The 27,243-nt window shown below is 36.0% G+C and overlaps 2 protein-coding genes across 2 annotated transcripts in view; one reads left to right on the top strand and one right to left on the bottom strand.

Annotated features, from left to right (window-relative positions):
• The first annotated feature begins 112 nt into the window (after positions 1-112).
• Positions 113-21,452, top strand: LOC139694804 (protein sidekick). Its single transcript, XM_071593327.1, has 6 exons — positions 113-322; positions 671-973; positions 5,145-5,350; positions 9,821-9,950; positions 10,071-10,214; positions 15,292-21,452. The coding sequence occupies exons 1-6, from the start codon at positions 271-273 to the stop codon at positions 15,450-15,452; spliced, it is 996 nt and encodes a 331-aa protein (XP_071449428.1). The 5' UTR covers positions 113-270; the 3' UTR covers positions 15,453-21,452.
• A 317-nt stretch (positions 21,453-21,769) lies between these two features.
• The window catches only part of LOC139694803 (uncharacterized), a 16,815-nt gene continuing 11,341 nt past the window's right edge, over positions 21,770-27,243 (bottom strand). The window contains exon 6 of the mRNA XM_071593326.1: positions 21,770-24,427. Within this exon, the coding sequence (XP_071449427.1) occupies positions 24,197-24,427 (231 nt within the window). The 3' untranslated portion in view covers positions 21,770-24,196. The remainder of the gene's footprint in view (positions 24,428-27,243) is intronic.

Consider the following 27,243-nt stretch of genomic DNA (forward strand, 5'->3'; position numbering starts at 1 on the left):
ACTCCGCATTTACTGTTGCTTTTATTTTATCTTGATTTGATGTTCTGAATTCTTCATACCGCCTCTGGCCTAGAGATGGCAGCATGTATTTGAGTGCTTAGTTAATCGGACCTAACGAAATTCGATAATTCGACGAAGAAATGTAGGATGAGGGGTTCTTGGTGTCGATTGTAAAGTTATTTCTCCACTGAAGCTTCTAAGCTAAAATAAGAAGTCATGTTTGAGGGGACATTTGCCAAGAATAATATTAATCGTGCCTAATATGGAAGAATGATTATTAAGAAGATTGTTGGTATCTCTCTACTGCTTGTCCTTGTGAAAGGTAAGTAATTTATTAATGGTTTGAATGTAGTTTAGGCAATGGGAATGTTTGCTAATGCTTATAGTAGGTGGTACAGAGTAAAAATATTTACGTAATTGTATCACCAACCATAATTTTGTGTTTGCTGGAAAATGTTTGTTTCGCTTTTTGGGAGCCTCATTTTAGATTCATGCATGTGCAATGGAATACACCGTGTTAATGTTACATTGCGTATTCATTGAACATGAATTGCTGCAATAGGAAGTTTTGCTCCACAATTCATGCATAACACAATGACAAGCTCGCTTTGGCTCTCAATTGACACCTCATGAAATTGAGGTGTTGGGCTTTGGGATATTCTTCGCCCAGGCTTTTGCCATGCGTCAGACACGGAGTATCCAGAAATCCAGGAGGAAGCTGTTGATATTGGAAAGAATCTGGTCCTGAGATGCACAGGTCCAGACAGTCCACTGGGAGCACATAGTACCGTGATGTGGGTCCGGGAAGGTCGAAAGGAGAAGCTGAATCAAAATAGAATCCAGGAGGATGGAAGTCTTTCTCTGGTTAGCCTGAAAAGAGAGGATGCTGGAGTGTACGCTTGCAGTGTGGAAGGAGAAAATGGTGGAAGTCATGAGGATGTGATCAAAGCTCGGGTCAGGGTGGAAGTGAGGAGTGAGTATATAGAGCGTTAGCGTTGCTTATTTGTGGTCTTGGCCCTGGAATGACGATAAGTTACATGCAGTCTATAAGTAGTTGGCTGTCGTTGGTAACAGCTGTAAATAAGTGGTTCCTACAGAGCAAGAACAGATGTTTAGCTTAGAGAGGTATACGTTTTTTTTATATTATATGTTTTAATGCAGCTAGTCTCTCATAATTCACACCCCTTGATCACTCATAACTTTTGTGTTGTTCAGAGTTACCATCCTGTTCAAATAGGTGCGTGAATCACTTAGCTTAGAGGTGCGCTCACAATTGCTTTTGCTCATTTGTGGCCTGCATGTGACTGTATAGAAGATCAATTCAGTGTTGCCATTATTTTAATAATTGATACATTAACACGTTCAAAAAAATTATACTTTTTACGAGGAAATTATATTCTTTTCGTGGTTCTTTTTAATAGAATTTTTTTTAAGAGTAAAACTTAATTGTAGGACATAGCATCCATTCATTATGTGTGGACAAATTATCTTAACAATACAGTTATCAATCTCGTTTTAATGTAAAGTATTGTTTTTTTAGAAATTTATTGTTGAATTAGTAATTTTGATGTAAGGTTTAGAAAAAAATTGTATTGTATACATTTTTATCAAAGTCAAAGTCACATTTTTATCACTACTGATGTTACCATACCCTGTGGGTAGTTCTGTTAATATGTAGTCTCCTCCAATGGTGCTGGTTTCCGTTTTATCACTTTATATGCCATTACTCTCATTTCAATCTGTACCAACCAATTTTGATTATTGCTTAATTATGTGGCCTTTGACTCGACTGCTACATGCAATGATATCTATCAAATTACCCTTGAGTTTTGAAGTATTTAATCAGCCAACTTAAAATTTGATGGAATGTAATTCATAAAACTGCTCTCTTGGATATGATTCATGTGAGGATTGCCTTTGATATTTAATGGAGTCTTAAGGTTTCTATCTGCAAAAATCTTGTATGGCCTCTTGCAGAGACATGTGGCCAAGAACGTAGGCCAATGCTCTTTTCATAAATGCATGGTTTCCTACTAGACAAAAAAAACTCAAGAAATAATATTTCAATTGATCATTTTTCATGGTCATACAAACACGGTGAGGGCCATTCATAAACTTAATTTTTGCACACATTTAGAAATATTTGCATGCCAATTAAATTATTGTAAATGAAATAGTTATCATTTCCTGGTGTTTCCTTTTGTGCACATAGTCACAGATTTGAGGTCAAGGTCATATTTCTTACCTATGTTGCAATCATTTTAAATTGAGAAGGTTATAGCAAACTTGGAGCTTTCTGAAAGGAAATTGAAGTTAGGATCTCAAGTTTATTTCTTGGAGGATCGGTTAATTTTGTGAAAATATTTTATTTTCTCATTTGACAATTTGCTGCTAATGTCTAAGGACTTAAACATGTATATTTATATCATATATCTACATATATATATATATATATATATATATATAACATACATATATACACATATATATATACACACATATATGTATATGTGTATGTATATATATACACACATATATGTATATGTGTATGTATATATATATATATATATATATATATATATATATGCTTTCGTAGACGTAACACGGAAGTGCCGAATAGTACAATACACAGTAACACACAATATAGAAACACAAAAAAAGAAGAACACTCAAACGTTATTTCTTGATATTTCGACGGAAACAATCCGTCTTCCTCTGAAGATATAGAAGTAATGATATATATATATATATATATATATATATATATATATATATATATATATATATATATATATATATATATATATATATATATATATATATATATATATATATATATATATATATATATATACACACACACACACACACACACACACACACACACACGAGGGTCATCCGGAAAGTAGTACCCGTTCGTGAAATAAAGACACAAAAGTAAATATTAACAAACATAAAAAATTTTATTTGAAAGAGGATACTTTAAACTACTTCTCAACATAATCTCCAAGCAAATTAAGGCATTTGTCATAACGTGTGACAAGTTTCTGTATTCCTGCTGCATAGTCCTTCGCCGCCAGCTCATTGAGATACGCGAGGGACCCATCTTGCACAAATTTTTGCATAATGCAGATGGTGTTTAACAATTTCATGAACAATTGTTCGAGAAACATTGGGAAAATGCTCACAGATGTCATCAATTGTGACGCGCCGATCGTAGTAGTAGTTTTGAGGGGAGGCGACCGACAGCTAAGGTCATTTGCGCCATAGGGGAAGGACAGGAAAGGATGAAGGGTGGAGAGAAACCCGGCGTCGGCATTAGCCTACTCTTTACGAAAGGCGCCAAGGGGTCCGCGGCTTAACGTCCCATCCGACGGACGGCGTACTCACTCAAAGTGCCCTCCACAAAGCACCTCAAGTAGGGATCGAGATACCTCTGAAAAATATTCAACACCGCCGGGATTTGAACCCGCGCCCTCAGGGTGGGAAGCCAGTACGTTAGCCCCCGCACCATCTCTCCTCACGAATTCGTCAACTGAGCTCACCAGTTGGTCTGTAATGACAGACGGTCTCCCCGAACGCTCATCGTCGTGTGTGTTCCCCCTCCCCATGTTGAAGTTGCGACACCACCGCCGAACAGACGACTCGTCCATTACATTGTCTCCATACACCTCCTTTAATTGGCGATGAATATCACATGGGCGAACGTTTCTTGCATTGAGGAATTTAATCACTGCCCTCACTTCACAACTGGCGGCGTTCTCAATTTTTTTAAACATTGTAAACAATCACAGAAACAACACAGGCAATGCTAGCGTCACGCAACTTGGCTCAGAGAAGGCAGACAAGCCACTGAAGCTATCTGACCTCGTCCAGCGGCTACTCGCGTCGTCAGCACTTCACTGCGGCACGAACGGGTACTACTTTCCGGATGACCCTCGTGTGTGTGTGTGTGTGTGTGTGTGTGTGTGTATATATATATATATATATATATATATATATATATATATATAACATACATATATACACATATATATATATACACACACACACATACATACTTATATGTGTGTGTGTATATATGCATATACCCCCTCCTTAAAACTATTGTAAAGATTTCCATGGGCTTATATTCAAGTCACTGGTGTTTGCCAAAGAAAAATCAATGTTCTCTTTCATTATGTCACAGAGCAGAGGCTACATGCACCACTAGTTGCACACTGTAAGTTCTAAGCATAGGATAAAATTGACAGCAGTTAAAGGCTTTTATTAATTACTGAAGCACCAAAGAAGTCAAGTTGATACTGTATCTTGAAGTCATTTCTCACTGGCAAATTATGCTTTCACACGTTTTCATTATATCTCAAATCAATTAGCTGCAATAAACGCTTATTTTCAATGCTTAGCAATAGTCGTCTGATAAGGTGTAATTCACCTTTAAATGTCGTAGTCCATGGTGTCACAGTCATGTCATAGTTCATTTCAATCTTAACTGTTAAAGTAAAACTGCTGACTGTGTAATGTGGGATGATACAGTCACTTTAGCCGACAAATTTTCTAATTAAGTTTGCGAGAGGATGAAGCCCAGAAATAACAAGTCCGGATGCCAGGGTATGAGCGGAAGTACAATATTTGCAAAAGGTTAATAATGAAGCTAAATTATTAGGGAAAAGAAAAGACTTTGTTCCTCCACATATATTTTATTATTCACGATGTAGGTTTTGACTTAAAAATTCATCTCTTGATGACGACTTTGTAAGTTGAAAACTAGGTCGTGAATGGTAAAATATATGTGGAAGAACAAAGATTTTTCTTTTCCGATATGAATCGCTTTCACAAAGTAACGTCTCAAAACATTCTTTTCTAGATTATAATCTTGGGAGATGGTAATTAATTTATATTGTGGTGTCCATTCGAAGGATGTCTCTGTGTAATATATGGGACGTTCCATCTGTATCGAATTGAATTCATCTCATAATACACCCTCATATTTGTGTGTTTGATTTACAGCTTTCATTTTTTATCAAATGCTTATAAATAGATACTTAATCATTAATGAATAGCTTAAGTAATTTCCAGATGTTATTATGTTTTAATTATCTTTCTCATCTTGGTCTTGCTTCTTTTACTCTTCTCAATTGCAGCTCCTCCTCCAGCTCTGGTAAATGTCACTGTACACCCATCTACAGTGCTAGCATTATTACTTTGGGACGTGGCGGAAGACGGAGGTTATCCCATATCTCACTTCACTGCACGTTATCGCCTTGTACATCAGTTGAATTCCCAGCCGAATGTTAGTCCGAATCCGGAGTGGCACTTTGTCGTTCCCGATCACATCAGTGCAAATGTGGTAAGTAGTCATGCCCTCATTCCAGAGCATGTGGCCGTGAATGGAGTTGTAGTCAAAGAGTCACTCATGTGCGGTGAATTCTTACATTTTCCTACTGCTCCAATCATCCTCAAAAAAATCCTCTTTATTTTTTTAATGGGCCACATCTTTCTTTGGGTAAATTAATGCAGTAAAAATTATCAAAAGAACATTCCTTGCTGATTTGTATAATCATTTTTCTGTAGTTTTAAGTACTAGTTTGTAAATGTAATATCAATTTATAATGCATTAAAAAAATGCCTTATGTGTGTTTTGACTTCACTATAGTTTGGGGAATACGACAGTCTAATCTGAAATACTATACCGTTTGACAGTAAATCTTCCCTTTTGAACAATTGTTATAATTGAAAAAGTGCTGCTTCTGACTGCCCTCACGGGCACCACCATGTCCATGTAATTAATATACTGCCTTGTGCCTTGCTCATAAATTTATGTTGTTCTATTGTTTTATGTTATTTTTTCATGCCCCAAACATAATATTAATAAATTGTCATAATATGTGTCATAATTTAGAAAAAAACGCATGTAGATACTTACGAGGCTGGACACCAGAATGATTTCCTTTTGCAATACATGCACACTTCTACCATTATATTGGGACTAAATTCCCTTCAAGATTTCTGCTTGGTTGTACTTTTTTGTTTTCCTGTCAATTGCTGTGTTAGACTTCTTTTATAACCTTGACATGTCCCATACTTTGTATGAATCACATGCTTATAGTCATGTGATGACGATAAAATGCCTTCAATTTGATCTTACTTAATGAGAATTAATATGCTCATTCTACTGGCATTCTCAAGCCACAGTCACAGTATATTGCATATTGTTAAGCAAAGGTACCTCAAAAGATATCTACTATGAAATTCTAGGTGTGGTACACTGTCTGATAGAGAAGGCAGGGCATAGTTGGCATTTCAGAAGGTTAACTACATTGCTTGAGGTGCATGAGGGAGGAGAGAGTTGAAAATCAGGCAGTGTACCACACCACTAAATATTAGAATGAATAACCGCAGTGCCTCATGCTAGAATTCTTCCCTGATTGGGATGCTCTCAATCCCAAAATATGCCTCCCAGCGTAAGCCTCCCTTTGATAAATGCTATATTCCTCCATTCTGACATCCCTCCTAACCCTCCACTCAAACTATAAATACTATAATACAATAGAACTGGTGTTTTATTGTTTTCAGTTTGAATCCTTGATTCCTGGAATGAGTCTGGCATTAATATCAGACCCTGAATTCCCCAATCTCCGGATATTTGCTTCCCCTCTTCACTCCCAAACCTTCCCCTGCCAACTCTTCCCCTCCCAAACCTTTCCACACCTTCCCTTTCCATCCAGCGTCCTCATCCTCTCCTATTGAAACCTTCTACTTAGTTCCTTCTCTCCCTTGAGAAAGGTGGTTTGGCCCCCAAAAATTTAAAATATGTGCAAGTTTCTTTTGTCTGTCCTTCTCTGTGTTTTTGTTTGCTTGTACTATCTCACTTATAAATTGCTATTAATCTCTGTCAATTATTATTGGTTTTTTTACCAGGTAAGGTAGGTTTTGGATGGATGCATGGATGTACAATTGTATAATGATGCATTTACTTGCCACATCTAATGAAAACCTAACCTGATATCCTACTCTACAATAAGCGCCTCTTCTTCTCTGTGTACTTCCTTCCATCCAACATCCCTATCCTATTCCCGACCCTTCCTCCACTGCTTTTCAAAATATTTTGCATCCATCTTTCCTGCATCCATATGATTTCTGCCAACAGTCCCCTCTCCTCCCCAACCATACTTCCTCGTTTGATTTCCTTTCTGTCCACTTCCTCTTCTCCATCCTTCTCCGCACCCACATTTCAAAAGCCTCCAATCTATGCCTATCATCTTGCTTTAATGACCATTATTCAGTGCCATACAAAATCATTTCATGTCAAAGTTTTGACAAGCCTTTTCTTAACATCCTTACTCAACCTCACTGTCATCAACTCCCTCCTCCTGGTGAAAGCTTCTTGGCCTAGAGCTATTCTTCTCCTACGTCCCTACTACGTTGAGGGTGATGGACGTAAACACTTCCGATAAACGTAAACTGTTCTACCTGCTCCAGTTTTTGCCCTCCTATTCTAATGTTAAGCTTAGCCTTCTTCTTTCTAGAAAATTGCATAACCTTTGTTTAATTAATATTGATTCTCATCCCATACCTGTCGCACTGAATTTCCAATTCACTTAGCAATGCTTGCAACCCCTTGGCTGACTGACAAACTAAATCTTGATCATCAGTAAACCTAACTGATTTTACGAATTCCCTTCCGACTTTCATTCCTACCTCCAGTTCTTCCCAATCCTCATTAATCATTTCCTCTGCATACAGGTCGAACAGCAACGGTGATAATGGGCAACCCTGCCTTACTCTTCCTAATACTACCATCCATTCCCCACTCGCACCTGAGCAGGCTGAGACATGTTCAGCCTGCAAATTGGTCTCTTAACCCTCCAATCTCTTCCTATTTTCTGCAATTTATTTGTTTATATTACCCAATTCACTCTCTTGAACACTTCCTAGAAGTCTATAAAACTGAGTATTTGTCCTATCCGGTCCCATTTGCCTTTCTCCCCATCTCTCTGTTGATGTTATTGATAACCACTTAAGCTCCATGCAAAATCTTACCTTATTTAATGCAGTAGCTTGTGATATATTTAATGTAATAGTTAGTGCCATATTTTGTGTCTCAATCGAGCCGGTATGCATTTTACTCCTTATTGACGTGCCTTATATCATGTATATCACACCGTCCACCTCGGATTTTTGTAATATGATCTTTCGGCAAATCAAATCTATTATTATTATATTAATTATTAATAAGAATATTATATGTTCTGTCTGAAAAATACTTGCTTTGATGGCAATACCCTGCCAGTGAAGAACAAAGTATGTCACTTTAAGTCAGTGTAAACCATTATTAACACAACATTATTTAACAAATTATTGTCGTAAATATGAAACTCTTCCAAAGCTGTAGCCAAAATCAAATGTCCATTGGCATAGTTGCATGCATTATTCATGACTCATCTGCTCTTTATCTGAAATTGGTCAAATGGAATAATTGGCCCCCAAGTATCTTTCTCTTTCGGGAAAGAAGTTAATAGTTGCATAATGGCTCCTCTTTTTGTTTGACTTTAGGGAACTAAGGTAGCATTTTCCTCTGATTATCTGAATAGAGAGCAAAATATTTCCAAAATGTGCCATTTGTACTTGGAAAGAGAAAGGAGGCAGGCACTGGTTCATTAGGCTACACAGCACTTGGGGAACATTGCACGCAATGCCCACAGAGACTTACTGCTGGGGAATCTCCCTTTCTCAGTCAAATTTAAATTCATCATCATCAGTATTTCAATCCTAAGATTGGTTCACTGCAGCCCTCCATTCTTCCCTATTTAGCGTTAATACCCTCACCCTCTTGAAAGGTTCCCTGTTTTACGTCCTTCTTAATTTGTCCTCTATGTGCTTGTCTCTTGGCCTTCCTCGCAGGTTCTTTCCTACAATGTTTCCTTCTATTACGTTTCTAACTAATCCATTGTGCCTCAAGGTATGTCCAATCCATCTAGTTCTTCTTTGTTGTGGAGCTCTCCGTATGCTCCTTTCCTCTTCTGCTCTTCTGTGTGTATACTTCATCGTTCCTCCCTCTATTTGTCCATTTAATCTTCAGCATTCTCCTCCAGCACCATGTTTCAAATTCTTCTATTCTTCTTTGGTCCACTTTTCCGATGTTCCATGTCTCCGATCCATAGAGCGCCATGCTCCACACGAAAGTCTTGACGAATTGCTTCCTTATTTGCAATCTTATGTACTTTGAACATAGTAGTAGTTGCCTCTTCTCAATGAATGCCTTCTCTGCTTGGGCTATTCTTCGCATGATGTCGGTCGAGCTTGATTAATTTTAATTAAATTTATCAGCTGAAAATAGTGAAATTTCGTCAGTAATTGAGGGATATCATGCACTTCAGAATTGTAATATTATTTGTTTTTCCTTTTCCAGCTTTTTTCTCTGTTATGGTTTGGGTTTTTGTATTATAATCAACACTTACATAATGTGAGTGCAAACAATAGGCATCATGCATTTGGAAGGTTTCAAGTTCATTACTCTTTGGTCCTCAACGTACTCTGGTAATTAATTTATTTTATCGTTGAGAGGTTGTGTGGTTGACTTGTCGAAGTTGTGGAAGTCTGTGCACAAAAATGCACTCCGTTCCATCTTTCTTTGACGAGTGGTTTCATTCGGTCTTCACTGTCATCCACACATTTTACTCCTTCGGTTAGTGTTTGGTCAGCAACAGTCTTAAGTCAGTAAACTATGTCCCTATAAATATATTGTAGAGGAGTTTAATTCCACCATTCTCATCATATCAATGGAATAACTATTGTCTTTCTATTCCCCTTATTTCAGAGGCAAATCGATGTCTACCGCCTGCAGCCAAATTCGACCTACATATTTCAAATCTGGGCCTCAAATACTCTTGGGCCTGGAAATGTGACGGAGATGGAAGCCAAGACCTTGAATGATGTTGAAGAAATTGGTGGGCTGCTTTCATTTCATTACTTTGGTCTAAGCTCTTACGTATACTTTTTTGGTGCCTGTGATGCACTTGACCGTGCCAATGAAAATTGCTTAATTTGGTGTTAATGATTGGTTTCAGAACTTGCACGGCACCTCTTGGAGGGGGCAGAAGAGTTTGACACTAGAGTATGGGTTGCTGCGGTTGCTGTTGTTATGGGAACTCTGCTGATGCTTGCTGTAGGAACTTGTTATTTGCTCTATAAAGAGTGCCAGGCTCCCAACTGTAAGTATGCAGTTGATGTTTTTGGCTCAATTCCTTTGAAAATGCTGCTTGAATATTGTCTGCAAACACAAAGCCTTGCTTTGGTCCACAAGTCAAGCTCCAGTACTTGCGAATTGTTAATAAGATACATTTTTTGAATTCTCCATGAAAGAGTTGCAATAGGTAACCTTTTTGTGGTCCAATGTAAATTTGCCATGAACAAGTTTCATCTGCAAATTGATGGGACTGAGAAACACTGGTTAAAGTACTCGCTCATGAAATGCTTGTACGAGGGCGGTTCAATAAGTGCCCGTGTTTGACGACAAAGGGCGTTCCTGAGGGAAGTTTATGTTATCATCGCGTGCTGCCATCTATCAAACGACAGTGAAACAAATTTCAGACTGATTTAATGGTTAGTTTGGATTTGGCAGCCATTCGAGTGTAAGACGTGTTTCGTGATTTTCGCTTGAAGATGGAAAAAGAGCAGTATCGTTTGGTGATTCACTTTTTTGTGGAGTTTTTTTGGTGGAGTCGTCGCCGCCAAACTACATGAACTACGTTATGAACTACTGCTGCCGCACCCCCCGTATTCACCCGATCTGGCTCCCTGCGACTTTTTCTTATTCCCTAACATGAAGAAATGGCTCGCGGGAAAAAAAATTAGCTCCAACCAGGAAGTTATCACTGAGACAGAGGCATATTTTGGAGAGTTTGACAAATCCTATATTTTGGAGGGGTTAAAAAAATGGCTGGAACGTTGGGAGAAGTGTATCTTTCTAAAAGGAGACTATGTTGAAAAAAAAGAAAAAAAATATATTTTTTTTTAAATGGTTTTTTCATTTCTAACACGGGTACTTATTGAACAGCCCTCGTATCATGTGATAGTCCAAACTTTTTCTTTTTTAAGTTTGGAAAATTATGGTCACATGTATGAAAACAATCTTAGTTACTCAATCATCAGTTATTAAAATGTCATTACAGTGACTCAGGTTGCCATTTTTAAGTCTTTGGGAGACGTAAAGGCAGAACATTTCAAACATTAGAAGAGAATTTAATGCGTTTGACAGTTGAGACTCTCATTATTGGTTACCTCACCTGCAGAATATTGTAAATATTTCAATATCTGTGTGTCTCTGTGTTTTACTATATTTTTATCTTTATCTCTACAAATATTCCTTCATCCTCCGGCATCGCCCACCAAACTGGCATCAATAATCAATTATTCCGTCCAGGATTACATTACATTACAGACTTAATTCTCAGGCAGGGTTGGTCCAGGACCGATGAACGAAGAAAAAATCAGGAATTTCAAAATGGCTTGGGGAAACTGAAAATGTCATGTATTGAATAGAATTTTTTCTAATGAAAATTGGACATAAAAACAGAAATGTGGTGGTGATCATTTTTTTATCTTGCTAGCAAATGGAATAAACATACCATTTAGTTATCAGTCAGTGCTGAAATTGTATAGATGAAAGTACAAGTAATGTATAGGACATTATCCTGGCATAGATGTCTAGTGTACCTGTGTTCAGTTACAGAGAAAGTGTTAGCCAAGTTAGTTGGAGGCCATAAATTCAGCTTGATTCATTGAGCTGTTCCAAGGATTAGTTTTAAGCTATGGTAATTAATATTAAAGTAATTCTTGCTACGTGATTTGTGGAAGGGTTCATGAAAATTAATGTTTTAAGAGATTGGGTGGCGTAGTATCCATTGCTGACATTTTAAAGAAGAAATGTGTGGGCTGCTAACCTTAGCAGTGGTAGAGTAGAAGTTATTATTATTACTTTTTATTTGCCCAGAGATTAAAACACATAAATAGCAGGTGGGTGGTGTATGTTCATGATATAAGGCACGTCACAAATGAGCAAAGGCACAGGTTAAATTAAGATACATAGAGAAAGAAATGATGGTGCTCACAGTTACGTAACATTTGGCACAAACCCATGAACATTGACTGCAAAATGCACGTGAAATATCAATTCAGAAAAATCATTGATCATTAATATGAACTAGACTATGACCATTGCTATAAACTATGAGTATGAACTTACTGATCGGGAATATTGTTGAGATATTTGTCAACTGAGTACAACATATTATGCTGTAGATATCATTTTAATTGATGCCTGAATGCAGCAGTTCCCTTTGTATCATTTATACTTTTTGGTAGTTTCTTATATAATCCGATGCCCATTTCATTGGGTCCTAATTTCAATGTTTGTTACCAACTTCAATAAAAGTCGCAAAGTAAGTAACTTTTACTTATGGTGTCCAAAAAGGCTCAAGTTCTTGTTGCAAATATTTTTCATGAGCATTTGAAATAAAACTCTTTGATTTTTCAATGCAGTAAAGCCTGATGAATGGAATTTGAATGAGGCGGAAACATTTTCAAATTCAAAAATATCAACACCGCAATGTATAATGATCACCATATTCTTAGGTAGGCTGTTGTGCAGCACTGATGAAAAGAATTCTCCGTGCCATTTCTTGCGTGAGTAAGTTTTGTTCAAGCTTAGAGTTCAGAGTTGTTGAGTGTATAAACGTTGTTGGTCTTAGAACTCTATTGTTCAACATTGGTTACTTCTTTTTCTTGAAGGGATAATGATTTTGACAAATAATTTGCGATCTTTTCGATTATCAATGTCCAATTTTTTTTATCTATCCTAAGGAGGTTCGCCCATCACTCTGTGAGTTGGTTACATGTTGAAGCGCTGTCATATTTTATTCAGGAAGATGCAGTTTTAAAATATTCTTTCATTTCTCTGCTACTTGAAGATGTAGAGCTGCAAATGCTATGCCAATTTTGTTTATTTATCCAGAGTAAATGCAGTAATTGACCTCCAAATGCAAAACTCCACTACAAATATTGCCATATGGAATTGAATCAATTGAAATATCAATTCCAAGTATTATTTCATTTGAAGAAGTTTCATTTCAGCTTTCATTATTTTGTTATGACATATAGTAATTGATTTATTAATAAAAATAAAATTCTTTGAAACCCCTTTTGGGGCAGCACCAAAATCAGCAAATGTAAACTTTCTTAATTGTATATGTTACTGGCTTCAGAGTGAAGATGATGTTCATTTGCTGTTTGCATATATACATATTGCTTTGTGATATCTGCTATAGGTGTCATTTATTCTATGCACTGCTCTTTCTTCGTGAAGTCTTAGTATTGCTTGCTATAATTTCATTTTGGCAATTGTTGACCTTAAAATATATAAAATGTAATATTCATTTTTATATTTCATCCCAATAAATTAACTATCAGCTTACTTTGTGGTTAGCAATTTGTTCATTAACATATGTGCCGTGTAAGCAAAGTTGCTTATTCATATATTTAGGGTTATAAAAGCAACATGAAGCTTGAACTAACCCAATATTTAAACATTTTGACTCTATTGGCATGATTATTATTATTATTCCATTTAAGGTTTTGGGCAGGCACTTGACTTAGCGAGGGCTTAACTATACTTTCCCTTTCCTCTCCTAACAACACACAACACATCCTCCAACTCTGCAATAAGTATCTCTTCATCTCCGTATACTTCCTCTCTTCATTCCGGCAGACAGTCCTATCCTATTTCTGTCCCTTTTTTGCTCGCCTAACATTCTCCTCTCTAATACAGTCTTCACCTTCAGTCTCCCATTACCAATCAATATGCTCTGCGTCCATTTTTCCTCTCTCCCTTGGATTTTGCCCGACAATCCCCTCTCCTCCCCCCACTGTACCTAACACTTCCTCATTTGTCTTCCTTTCTTTCCCATTAACCCTCTCCACACTCACATTTCAAAAGCCTCCAGTCTACGTCTATCCTCATGCTTCACTGGCCATGTTTCTGCACCATACATAACTATGCTCCATGTCAAAGTATTAACTAGCCTTGTCTTGACATCCCTACTTACCATTCCTGTCATTAAATCTCTCCTCCCTGTGAAAGCTTCTTTGCCTAATTCAATTCTTCTTCCATGTCCCCATCACTTTTACCATTCAAAGAAACTGCCGGAAATGCCACTGCAGTAGCTTCAACAGAGTCATCTGCTAATTTGCATTAAAATGTATCAATTTCAAAGTGTAACAATCATTCGCCTTGACGAGGCATAAACTTTTCCACATGTTCTAGTTTTTGCCCTCCTATTTTAATGTGTAGCTTAGTTTTTTCTTTCTGGAAAATTGCATAATCTTTGTTTTGTTTACATTTATTCTTAATCCATGCCTATCACACACTCATTGCAATGTGCTCAGCAATGCTTGCAAGCCCTTGGCTAACTTGCAAACTTAAGCTTGGTCATCCAAAAAACCTACCTGATTTTATGTATTCCCTGCTGTTTTTCATTCCTGTCTCCAGTGTTTCCAGTGCCTCTTGAACCATCTCCTCCTCATATATGTTGAACATCAGTGGTGATAATGGACACCCCTTACATTACTCCTCTTCCTAACCCTGTCCATTCCATTTCTCCATCCCTCACTGAGCTGTCTGAGGCATGCGCAGGTTGTCATGAAGTCTCCTATATACTCTTATTTTCTGCAATGCATTCGTTAATTCCACCTGATTCCCTCTATCAAATTCTTTCTCAAAATCTGAGCATCAAACACATGGATGCTGATTGTATTCTATTTCCCATCTATCAGTTACCTCAAAACTGCTATGGCATCAATTGTGGCTCTCCCCTTTCTGAACCCAAACTGATCCTCCCATAAGCAAACATTTTCCCTGCTCTGGTTCTTCATATTAATGATTCTTGAGTACAACTTTAGCTGTGTGAAAGATCACAAATGGCTGCCTTTCTTTTTTTTTTTGGAATAGGAAGTAACTTTGATCTAACAAATTTTTCCTGCCTAATTCTTCCCTCACAAATGTTGTGAATAAGCTCATAAAAAGTCTTCCTCCCATGATCTCCTAAACCTTAAGAGTAGGAATGTTATACGATATGCCCCTCAGAGCCTTATTTGATTTCAGTTTCCCCCTATGTCCTTTGTATCTCACCATGAAGTAAAGTGTTCAATCTCTTCTTAGACCTGATACAAATAAAAACGTTTTTGATTCTGCACTATCATGTTTTCATTCCTGATCTCTTGTTGTTTTTTCAGTGCAATCAGAGGACCAGGAAGTGATAGAGCTTCTGCCTAACATAATACTAAACCCAGGATTTGATTCGGATGCTGAAAGATTAGAACCAGATGAGAACTCGAATGATCAGATGGCTTCTGTTATCAACAACGGCACAATCATTCAGCCAGCAAGAGTTTGATCTTTGTATGTTGATCCAGAGTTGGCCTAATGCCTAGGTGTGCAAAGTTGGTGATTTCATCTGGGTGTTTGTGGAACCACAATGGAGCCTCTTTGCAACTACAAGTATAAGTCTTTCACTAATTTGGAGACCGTTGAAATTTGATATAACTGGCTGTTTATACAACATTAGCCTCATATCTTAGAGTAATGATTATTCAAGGAATCAATGGAATTCTGCCAGAAGGCTAAAGTTTGTGAAAACATTTTTGATTACTGTTGTAATTGTGGAACTGTGTATGTTGCAAAGGGTTACGAGGTCAGATTTCCACCGGATTTTGTTGACCTCTCTTCCTATTGTATTTCCAATGATAATTAATGATGACTGACAATGAGCCGTTTAATATTTGGTTCATATCATAATAAAGAGATATGGCAGAGAGTGATGGGAGCTGGTTTGCATAAAGAGATGTTGTAGAGGCAGGGGTGAAAGAGTGATTCTGAGTCAAGCATTGCATTCGAGTGTGTTTTGAAAACAAAATTATTTGTCAAGGATCTGATTTTCTGCTAAAGCTGTGTTATCTTTTTTAAATAGTTTAGGTGAGACGATTAGTCGTGTCTTCTTGAGGCTCTAGGCACCCAGGAACTCGGTGAGAAAGAACTGTATCTTGGTTATTGTTGAAAATTGTCACAGTCCTCGGGCTTTCAAACACTCAATGGTTAGTGCTGAAGTACTTCTGAAGTATCCTTGAAATTCATCGAGCAAGTTTCCCTCTTGTTTATTTTGATATATATAACGTTCGCTGTCTGTGTGACAATATTGTTGCTATCATATATTTCAATTCCGACAAAACTGATTTAAATGAACCAAATCACTGTCAATAATAGTAATAACAATTGTGAATTCAAGGTTCGACTACACATATATTTTTGTGAGTATGTCTTTTTTCTCTTAAACACATAACTCTCTCTCTTGTTTATGGTGATGAAAATATTTTCACCATGTGTCAGATATTCTGTCAATACTTGAAATAGACATTCGGAGTTCTTTTCTTTCTCTGGCATTTTTTTTCATTTTCCGTGTGTGGAATATTCCGCACAGCCTGGGAATGACTCATCCATTTTGGTTGAACCGTTGCTAAATGTTGGGGCCGAAAGTGAGATGACGTGTTGGCCTGTGAAGGCCCTTGTAATTCCTATGCCTTGTATGGATTAACTTGCCATTAGTGAGAAACACAAGTGTTTTTGTGTGTGTTTCCAGAAGTAGTTGCTTTGCTAGGGATTTTAGGGACAACATAGCGCATATTTTAACAATACATGTATTTTTATTATAGCCCACTTGCTTTTTGTTGTGATAACTTGTGGGTTTATTGTAAGTTGTCATGTATCAGGACTCAAGTGTTGTGATGCACATCGACAGGTTGTTGGTTTGCCTCTGCCTTCATGTGCAATATTATTTTAGCCATTCTTCAGGTGTCCTCTTCTATTTTAACGGGGTTGGGGGTTCTGTCCTCCCCCCCCAATTGTTGATCACTTATAATCGTACATAGTTGGCTCACTCTTCTTTGCCAAATACAAGATCTCTGTTTAGCTGCCATTGATACTGTCGTGTCTTGTTATTTTGTACAAAGGGCTGAAACGTGACAGCCAATGCTGCTTGTCACTTGCCTTAGCTAGACTCACATTGACCCCTATGCCTTCCAATAGCTCTTTGTTTACCCATTTGCAAAGGTTGACCTTAAATGTGCAGCCTCATCTAAATCAAAGGAATGTAGTTCAATGTCACTTTAATACCTACAAAAGTGTATATCAGTTTCATCAGGGAGACTCGATTAATTCCAGTCTTATCAAGTTTTTATAAGAAGGGTGTGAATATGTCATCATATTCGTGGATGATTGTTAAAGTATCCAACAGAAGCCAATATCTGTTGACACTGTGAGTTGGTTAAGTATCAGTTTTTATTATTATTCATTCAAAGTTTTCGGAGTTCTATAATTTTAATTTATTTGATATGTCTCAAATCTTGGCCTATGTCTTCATAGGTTCCTGTGTTGCTGCTGATTCTTAGAGAAAGTTTTTAATGCATAAATTGCGTTTCCTTGGGAATTGAATCATTTTATTGTTGCTTAATTTTCGGGGACTCTGCCATCTTCGAAACTAATGCTGTTATTGTATACAATTCACTCAATCAAATTGGTGGAGTTGAAGGAGAATTGAGCTTATGTTTTAGGATAAAAGCGAGTTTTGTTTTGATAGCTATATTGACTTTGTTTGAATACATTTGCGCTAGTTAAGCTAATGTAATTGTATGTCATCAAATCATTTATCAAGATTGTGTTATTCTATTGATTCCTTAAAAATTTTACAGTATTTTTCTTGTTAACACAGTCATTATAATTTTTAATTTGAGAAAGAATTTCACCATTCCATCTCAGCTAGGTGGGAAGGCTATGTTTAACGTGTCTATTGTCTAAAATCAGTGACTTTCTTGTGTATTTGACCTCAGTATTAATTTTGTGATCTTTATTTCATTTAATGTCATACAAATGACACTTTGATGAAATCATGGTTGTGTCCGGTGCTTTTTGTTTTGTTTATTTGTCTTAATATTTTTCTAGCAACTGAATGTTGGCGAATATTGCTTGGAAAATCATCAGATAAATTAAGGTGTACATAATTTTAGTGGGTAAAAGGTTGTGATTACAATTTTGGTGTGATAAATATAGTAAAAATCAAGGTTCTAAGAACTAACATGCCTGTCATACCTCTCTCAGTAAACTTGCCTTAAGATAGTGAAGTAGCATTTGACGATTAAATACATCGGAGATATTTTATGTATTATTTGGTTAAGAGTTTCTAAGTTTTCTCGAGATTACATCTTGCAAAGAATGCTGAGAGAATGCTATTCATTTGCTTTTTACTATTTGCAAATAATTGTGATCTCGTATGCTTTAAGCATAGTTATTTATTTATAATTTATTTATCAAATGTCTATTTTTATCAGTACACCAGGTTCTCTAAACTGCCAATTTATATTTTTCTCGTATCGCTATTATTTGATGTGATTTTTTTTATTTGTTTGTGAAATATTGAATTGAAATGGGTAATACCCAGTTGTTGTGTTGTTTATACATGAATACATTTGTAGCTACTACCCAGTGCCTCCATGTATGAGTTCTACCGTTGTGGTTTTTTTTTATCGATGAACAAGCAAAAGAAAACCACACCAAAAGTGAATGCTTTAATATTGTTGTGAATTGCATGGGTGGACTTGAGTCCAAGAATATCATTTTTTCATAACCAAGCTGTGTGCTTAGTATTTTGTACATTGAAAACCAAGCTAGGTTATTAGTGCAGGTTAGAATTTTGTACACCTACTTGTTCAAAAATGATTTTGGACTATATTTATGGCATTTTTGAAAACTCCTGATTCATAATGGTTGTGTCTGTCACACTTTCTTGTGGCGTGAAATTGGTTCCTCAAGGTTAACGGTCTAGGACTATAATTGCATGAGAGAAGTGTGTGGGATTCGCACCACTGCTTTCCAATAACATTTCAGCACATGCCATTGCAAATTAAGAATATTTAAAAGTTATCAGTTAAGCTGTGAGGCGTCATTCTTTGTGTTTACAGTTTGTTCAGCATGAATACTTGTGATTCTGAGAGTAATCATTAAATATTTCTCTTTCAAACCACTTTTGCGTGCAAACCAGAGCACTGAGAATGAAGTGGCTGCACTTTAACATGAAAACAATACTTGTGCTCATTGTTTTTTTGTTGATTTTTAATCAGATGTATATGGGGATCGTTTTTGTGGTCAACATGGAAATTATTTTTAAAATTAAATTCATTTCAACTGTTTTATGTTATGTCTGTTGATTATTATCACGTGAATCTGTGCAAATGCTCTTCATTTGGTTTTATAAACTGTTTGACTATGTTGCTAACATCGTGCTGAACTAAACATCTTATTAGAAATGAATTGGCCTTGTCATTTTTTTATCTAGTATATATACATATATATAGTGTATTCATTCTGTACATAAACTGTGCATTCCTGTATTAGCTATCGACACTGCTTATATCAATGATTTATTTTCTCTCTTCCTATGGCTTTATCTATCCATGCAGTATGAGTAATTTGGGAGGCCCTTACTATGGCTTTATTTTGATATTCCTTTGTCCTCTATCCTACCTATAAAATGCACTTTTTTTCCAAAATCCATCTCCTAAATTGTGGCTGGGAAGTTGAAAAGTTCCGTGGAAAAAGCTGACCCCGATTGACTAGATTTTTGCATAAATTGAATAAGAAATTATTTGGAATTATTTTTAAAAAATCCTTAAACTAAATGACCCTTTGAAAGCAGCTCTCAGAATCAGATTACATGCAGAAATAAATAGTCCATGGCAGCTGTTTCCAAAATATGTTTGTTTCATGCCTCCTTTGAGAAATTGAAACATTTTTCATGGCTCCCTGAGTGCAAATTTTCTAAGGTAGACTGTGTGAATAATTATAAGTCATGCTTCCCAGGGGAGGTGTGGGAACTAATGTATTGGGAACGTCTTGTCTGGGCTGGATTTACTTTGATGGATGCCCTCTCTTTAACCAAGCTTGCTAAAAATTCAACTCAATAGATTCGTCAGCTATTGTTACAGCAACTATGGATTGTTAAGGGGATAGTTGATTGTGCATTTTTCAGCCTGTGCATTTTATTGGCTGGAATGAGTAGCTTTTCGATAATTGGATTCTTAGGGGACGTGTGTAATGTATTAAGTGAGGGATGACTTTGAAGGAGAGAGGAGATAAGTAACTTAAAAGCTCTAGCCTCTTCATCTTTGAAACAAAATTTCAAGCGAGAAAGAGAGGGGGATATATATATATATATATCTCAATAGAGATAATGCATTATAGCATTTGCTGTGTAATTATTTAGTGATTAAATCTTTCCTCAATGGCTTTTAAGGCACTAGTTTCTCCTTCAAAAATTAATATATCTCTTTTTGAATGAGAAAATATTTTTTGTACCCAAATTGGTCTGTTATTTTCTTGTTTGTAACTTTGTCAAGGGTATGCAATAATAGCTGCAGGCTGTTGTTGCAAAATAAAATTCCTCAGAGAAGAGTAAACAGAGACAAAAAAAAAGGCGTATGAGACTGATGCAAAAAATGTGAAAAAGTTAACCTTGTAAATGTTTTGCCCAGTGCACGAGAGATAATCAGCTACTTGAAAAAAAAAAAACAGGGATTTGTTTCTTGGTAGGAATACCTTGCTGTACATAGGAAAAAAAGAAAGGAGTAGTAGTTCTCTGCTTGGCAGATCCAATCGACACCCTTGCCCTCCTCCCTGCTGCAAGTCACTTGCACAATAATGATAAGGTTGTGAACCAGGTGCAATTTTTTTTATGCATGCCGTAATGGCCAAGCAACTTGTGTCTTGAAAGAAATAGGGGTTTACTTAAGGAAATGTGGCATGTAAGCTTAGTATTCATCTCGGTACATCAGTGTTGTTTTAGTTCCTAATTTAAAATTAATTATTCACTTTTAAAACTTTAAATGTAGTGGAAATGTGTTGAGTAATTGTACCTGTGACAATGTTTTACAGTTTTCTTGATTGGAATTTATTAAATGCCAGTGTGTAGATATGCCTGTTATTACATGGTACTCACGTCATCTTTTCTTTTTTTTTTTTTTTTTTAATGGGCAAATGAATGCAACTTGTTAACATGTTTGAGCAATATATATTTTATTATTTGTCACTATATTCAGCCAGTGTGAAAAAATTCAGCAGATGTATTCTTGCTTAATAATTCATCCAATCAAGTGGCTGGGACATGTGTTCAGAGAGAAATTATGTGTAGCAGTTAAAACTGCATGAGTTATGTATTTGTCATTTGGTAGTCATTTTGCAAGTCAGTGATATGGATTTCATAAGTTTTTGTAATTTTGTTTGTTACAAATGTTTGATAATAGCAATGTCTTGAATTTTGCAGAATCACAATAAATATAATTTTTGTATAGCAGAGTTCGTTTTTAATTTTGTTGTGAGGAAAACTCTTAATTGCAGTGAGTCCGTACAGTGAGCAGTTGTCATAGATTTCACTGAAGAAATTTAATTGACAACTCATTTCCATTTTCAATAAATAGTCTCATGGTTTAACCTATATTTTAAGCAAATAATTTATTTAATTTGGAACTTTTGACTGCTATAATAAACAATTTAAAGGTTGCTACTTGAACTCAAGGTAATAAAAGTAAAGTTATTCCATATTTTTCCAAAGGGTAGAAGTATATACCAGTAAATGAACAACTCCATTTGCAAAGGTATAAATGACTTCCATTTATTTTGTATTTAATCAAGACTGGAGGAGATAAAAGTACAACCTCTCTTTGATTAAAATGACTACACATAAAACACTGACTAGTGACACACTAATAATATCTTCCATATACAATAAGAACATGAGCACACAATAAATATTTGTTTTACAAATTATTAAATAAATATATTGTAACAAAATATATCGTTTTTCAAACTAACTGGTGTCACAATGAACCTCCACATGAGGTTTGGTGAAATTCAATTATTACCCTTCCCTAGTTGGCATTATCATGCCACAAAATTAATGATACATTTTCTTTTGAACACATGTAATGGAGCATGACTAGCTGAATACTGGGTGACTTGTATGTTGAAAGTGACGATGGGATATATTTCGTAGTGCATCACTGAATTTCAATTTTCTACCATCCATCCAAATTTCATTCCAAAAATAGTTCACCAATGCATTTGAACTTTTTTCACGACTTTTCCGATAAAACTGCAATCATTTTATGTTCCAACAATATTAAGAAATCATAAACACTTTGGCCACATATGACTTGGCCTGCTGTAACAGAATGAATAAATTATTCTATTGCACCAATACTAATACTTATCACAATATTCTTCACTGCTGCTACATTTTTTCAATTAACAGAGGCATTTGCATTATTTGTAAAGACTAGAGCTATTCAGCTTAATTTCTTTAACACCAGAGAAAATTTGGTATTGCCTAGCATCAGCAGTATTTGTAAGCAAACACTTGCTAGAATTGGTAATTTTAATATAAATAAAACTCAAAAAGATGCTCAAGTTATCAATAAGTGATTTGCTAGATCATAATCCACTCTCTCATAAATATTCATGTGAGATCACCAAATAAGTTACTTATAATCTAACCATATATATATAATTTAAATAATGGCTAATCTGGGCATGACTGTAATTACTACCATATTCAAGTAATCACATTCTAATGAAGTTTGGAGTTACCTCCAAGCTACTAACAACATAGTACATAATGTGGACTTGGCTGTCAAAATTGCAAAATACCCTGAATGAGGTGAATCAATGAATTTGGCACAAATCACCATATAAATACTGACGCACCCATTTCATGACTAACTACATTTCATGAATAACTACTAGCTATCATTAACCAGGAATTTCACTTGAACATATGAATCACTCACCAGACAAACACATAGTCTAGGTGAAAAGTTAAATGTTCCATGACTCCAACAATATCACCATTCTATGCGGTACACACTGTCACTTGATATCGTCATTATTAACATTTAAGTACGGCTCTCCTTGATAACTAACCACATAAAAACAAGTGACATTTTCACTCACAAATGTAGCTTATAGACTAAAGGATACATAAATTTTTCTATTAATTTTCATTGTATCTTATAGAACTGTCAACACAATGTGGCAATAAGTTATCAATCTAGTATGTACAAAACAAATGATTAGTTAAACTTTAAAGTAAATTACAGATTTAACCAACAATTTAAGGTAAATTTCATTCATTGAATGCCAATCATATGACTGCTGAACATCTTAAAAAGCTCAAAAACTGTAAAATGTTGGATAAATTAACATTATTAAATCTTGATTGGCTTTAAACAGCTCACATTAAGTGATTTTTATAATTCATAGAAACCATTTTGCCTCAGGCTTCAGGACAAGATTTTATTTTTGGGCCTTTTCTGACTAGGTTGATACTGAAAAACATCCCATTTGTGGTGCGAAAGGGGCTCTCTCTCCATTCGGACATGCACTTTGGGCCAAACAAGGAAAAGAAATGAAACCTCCCCGACCGACATTTGGAACATGCATAACCATTCTGGATGGCTCAACTTAAAGAATTCCATGAATGCAATAGACGTATGACACAGAAGAAAACAGGCAAATGTTAAATAAACAAAGCAAGAATGGAAGTCAGATTTCAGAGAAATACAGAAATATCTGCACCAAATACATATCTACCTCTGAAAGCAACAATGTCCACCCAAAACTGGAGATAAATTGGAGAAAACTGGAGTCATAATTGGAGATTCAAAGACTGGAAACCATATGGTATACTGGCTAATATATTTGGATGTGTTGCATAGATGGCAATGATAATTATAGACATAAAATTTCTCTTTTCAATCTTTCAATGTCAGGAAATCCATATCCTTATTGGCAACCATACTTTCATAAAAATTTTCCTGTTTTGAATGTGAGGCAATCACATTGCCATAACAAAAAGACACTAGGAGAAACATCAACTAAAACACATACTTCCGTGTCTCCAAACAACAAACATGCATGTAACAGATTTTTAGAAATACATCAATCTTCAAATATATATTGTGTATAAATTATCCAAATATTATGACACTTTGGTGCAAATGCTAACTCGATCTGAACTCGTGGCCTGAACGCCTGGCATTACTATGCACCCCTCGGGCCACAGCCAATTTGTGGACACGACTGCTCCATCTGCACAGAAACTGGCGGGAGCTCTTCGGGGGGTTCCGTTTTGATGCTGACCTCCACTCGACTCAGCAGTTCACTGTAGTCATGATTGACATCCGGCTCCATCTTAACTGCTTCGTAATTGTTAACAGAATCGTTGGCTGGCTCCAATTTCAGTCTCCTTGACACCATCTTGCTCCAACGATCCTAAAGGGAATTCAGATCATTGAAATTAATGTTCAGTCTCACAAATAGTAGCGTCTTGCTTACTTCTAATTGGGAGTTCGGACAACTAAGTTAACCTCCTGAAACAACAATAATGCGAGGCATGTAGATTGTTTCTTTCGTATGAATCTTCATGCATCTCATTCTCACTGGTCTTCAATTACAAACACTTCACCCAACAATGATTTGATATGCGCTAGAAATGTTAAGCATTCCCTCCCCCTCCCCCTCATGCAAAAACTATTTTCATAAATTTTCTGTTTTCATTGATAATAATACAACATTTCATTTGCCCAGGGATCATAACACAAAATACCAGGTGGAGAGTGTACGCCCATGACATAAGGTAAGTCAAAATGAAGTACAATGCACGCACATTTGAATGGAATACAAAATATGGTACTAACAATTATGTTAAGTCGTACACAAACACACAAAACGTATCATTCACACATATTTGAATTACAATCGCAGAGCAATTAATATGAACTAGGCTAAGAGCACCGCTATGAACTAAAAGTATGGACTCAATCATCAAGAATATTATTGAGATATTCATAAACAGGGGAGTAAATGTTATATAAATTGTAGGTGTCCTTTTAATTTATATTTGAATGCGCTAGTTCCTTTAGTATCCTTTACATTGCATATTATATTCATAGTGATGACATTTAATATGGTTGTGCCATTTTTCAAAATAAATAAAATATTATTCTTATACTTTTGGGTAATTTGTTATATAATCTGTTGGCCATTTCCTTGGGCCATAATTTTAATACTTTAGTTCTAATACTGCTGCAATGGATGTTATGCCTTCCTTTGGTGTAATAATGATGATGATAGTCAGTGTTATGGGAATAGTTGCCCTTGTTATTTTTTATATACAAGATTAAAAGCTTTTAAATATATACATATGTACACATATACATATGTGGGTCACGGTAGTCCAGGGGTAGAGCGTTGGACTACTGACCGAAGGGCCCAGGTTCAGGCCCAACTAGGGCTAGAGTCTGACCTGAAGAAGGCCGCGGAGAAGGCTGAAAGCTCAAACAATCTACAATGTGAGCGTCCTTTTATGTGTTATCTATTTCATTTTGTGTTCTATTGTGCCGTCCCAATGTTATATTGCTCTCATGAGTTAATCATCTAGGGACTAGAGTGACACCTGACATTGTCTATCTGCAAAAGTGAGTTTCAATAATGATATATATGGGTCGTCGTGATATTCTTCAAGGGGTACAGCATTGGGCTACTGACCGGAGGGCCCGGGTTCGATTCCTGGGCAAGCCTCTCTGGGTACCTGCACCTCCACCCAAGCTACATGATTTTTCAGGCACCAGATCTTCCTGGGAAATCATAACTGGTACAGGGAAAGGAACTGGCCCCCCTACCCTGGTGTGTGAATTTCAAATAGCATTAAACAGCAACAAGGGTAATCACACACCCATGCCCTACGCAGAAGAGAACCCACTCTGGCAGGAATCAAACCCACAACCTCCTCTTTGTTACTAAACAAGGATATTATCACAACACCACTGACTGGTTTATTGTGATCAATAAATCTGCCAGTTTGATTTATTGGACTTTTCACCAATTTTTGTCTCTTCTTTTGTATCTTTAATAATATCAATCTCTAGCCATTTTTCCTCCTCGGGGAATCCACTTGTTAGGAGCAAGGGCTGAAGAATCAATTTCTGAAGTCTCACCCGCACTACTGATTCCCACCAGGATTAATTATCAACCTAATGGCTCAAATGAATACTGCAGTTCTTTAAATAATACAACAAATTGAACACAGTAATATCAAACCACAGTAAACCTACAGTGCATAGGTATGCCTCATTTATAAATCAATTCACTATGGTATACAACTAACCAAGTAAGCAGGTGTAGAAAGTGTGAGCATTCCCCAAAATTCCAGTACCCAATTCCCGGGAGTAATCCTGCACAGAAACATGTCTTGGTAAGAACTCATTTGCAAATTACATAGAAAGTTAAGCTCCCTATGCTTCCTCATTAGAAATATTAGATATTCTGTAAATTTAGAGGTCCTTCTATCCATTTATTATGGTGAATTTTATTCTCGTGTTACTTTCAGTATCCTCTTCTGGGGTTCCTCTCCCCATGTGGGCATAATCTTCAAAATCCAAAAGAGGATTATACGTATTATGAGCAATGCTCCTTGCCATGCACCATGTAAACCTCTATTCAAAAGACTTGGTTTATTACCAGTACCTTGCATATATATATTTAATGTCATCTTACATGCAAAGGGTAATATTTCCGAGTACAAGTCCAACCACAATTACCATAGTCACTATACAAGGACCTGCAATGACCAACCATTTGTCAGGACACACAATACTGCTCATGGGCCCAAAGCAATGGGCTTAAGGTTATTCAATAAACTTCCCCATGAAATCAAACATGAAACAAGAGTACCTGTTTTCAAAACAAAGCTGTTCAACCTATTAAAAAATAATATGGTCTATTCTGTAAATGAATAGCTGGAATTGTCGCTATGCATCAATTATGGCTTAACCAATTAATATGTAATTATACTAGTGCATTGGTATGTGCATATATATATAAATATAAATATGTATATATGTATAAATATATATATATATATATATATATATTATATATATATACATACATATATATATATATATATATATATATATATATATATATACATATATATACATACATATATATATATATATATATATATATATATATATATATATATATATATATATATATATATATACATATATATATTTATTTATTTA

This window comes from Hetaerina americana, unplaced genomic scaffold (assembly GCF_022747635.1).
Source record: "Hetaerina americana unplaced genomic scaffold, ioHetAmer1.1.p SCAF_55, whole genome shotgun sequence".
Taxonomy (NCBI): Eukaryota; Metazoa; Arthropoda; class Insecta; order Odonata; family Calopterygidae; genus Hetaerina; species Hetaerina americana.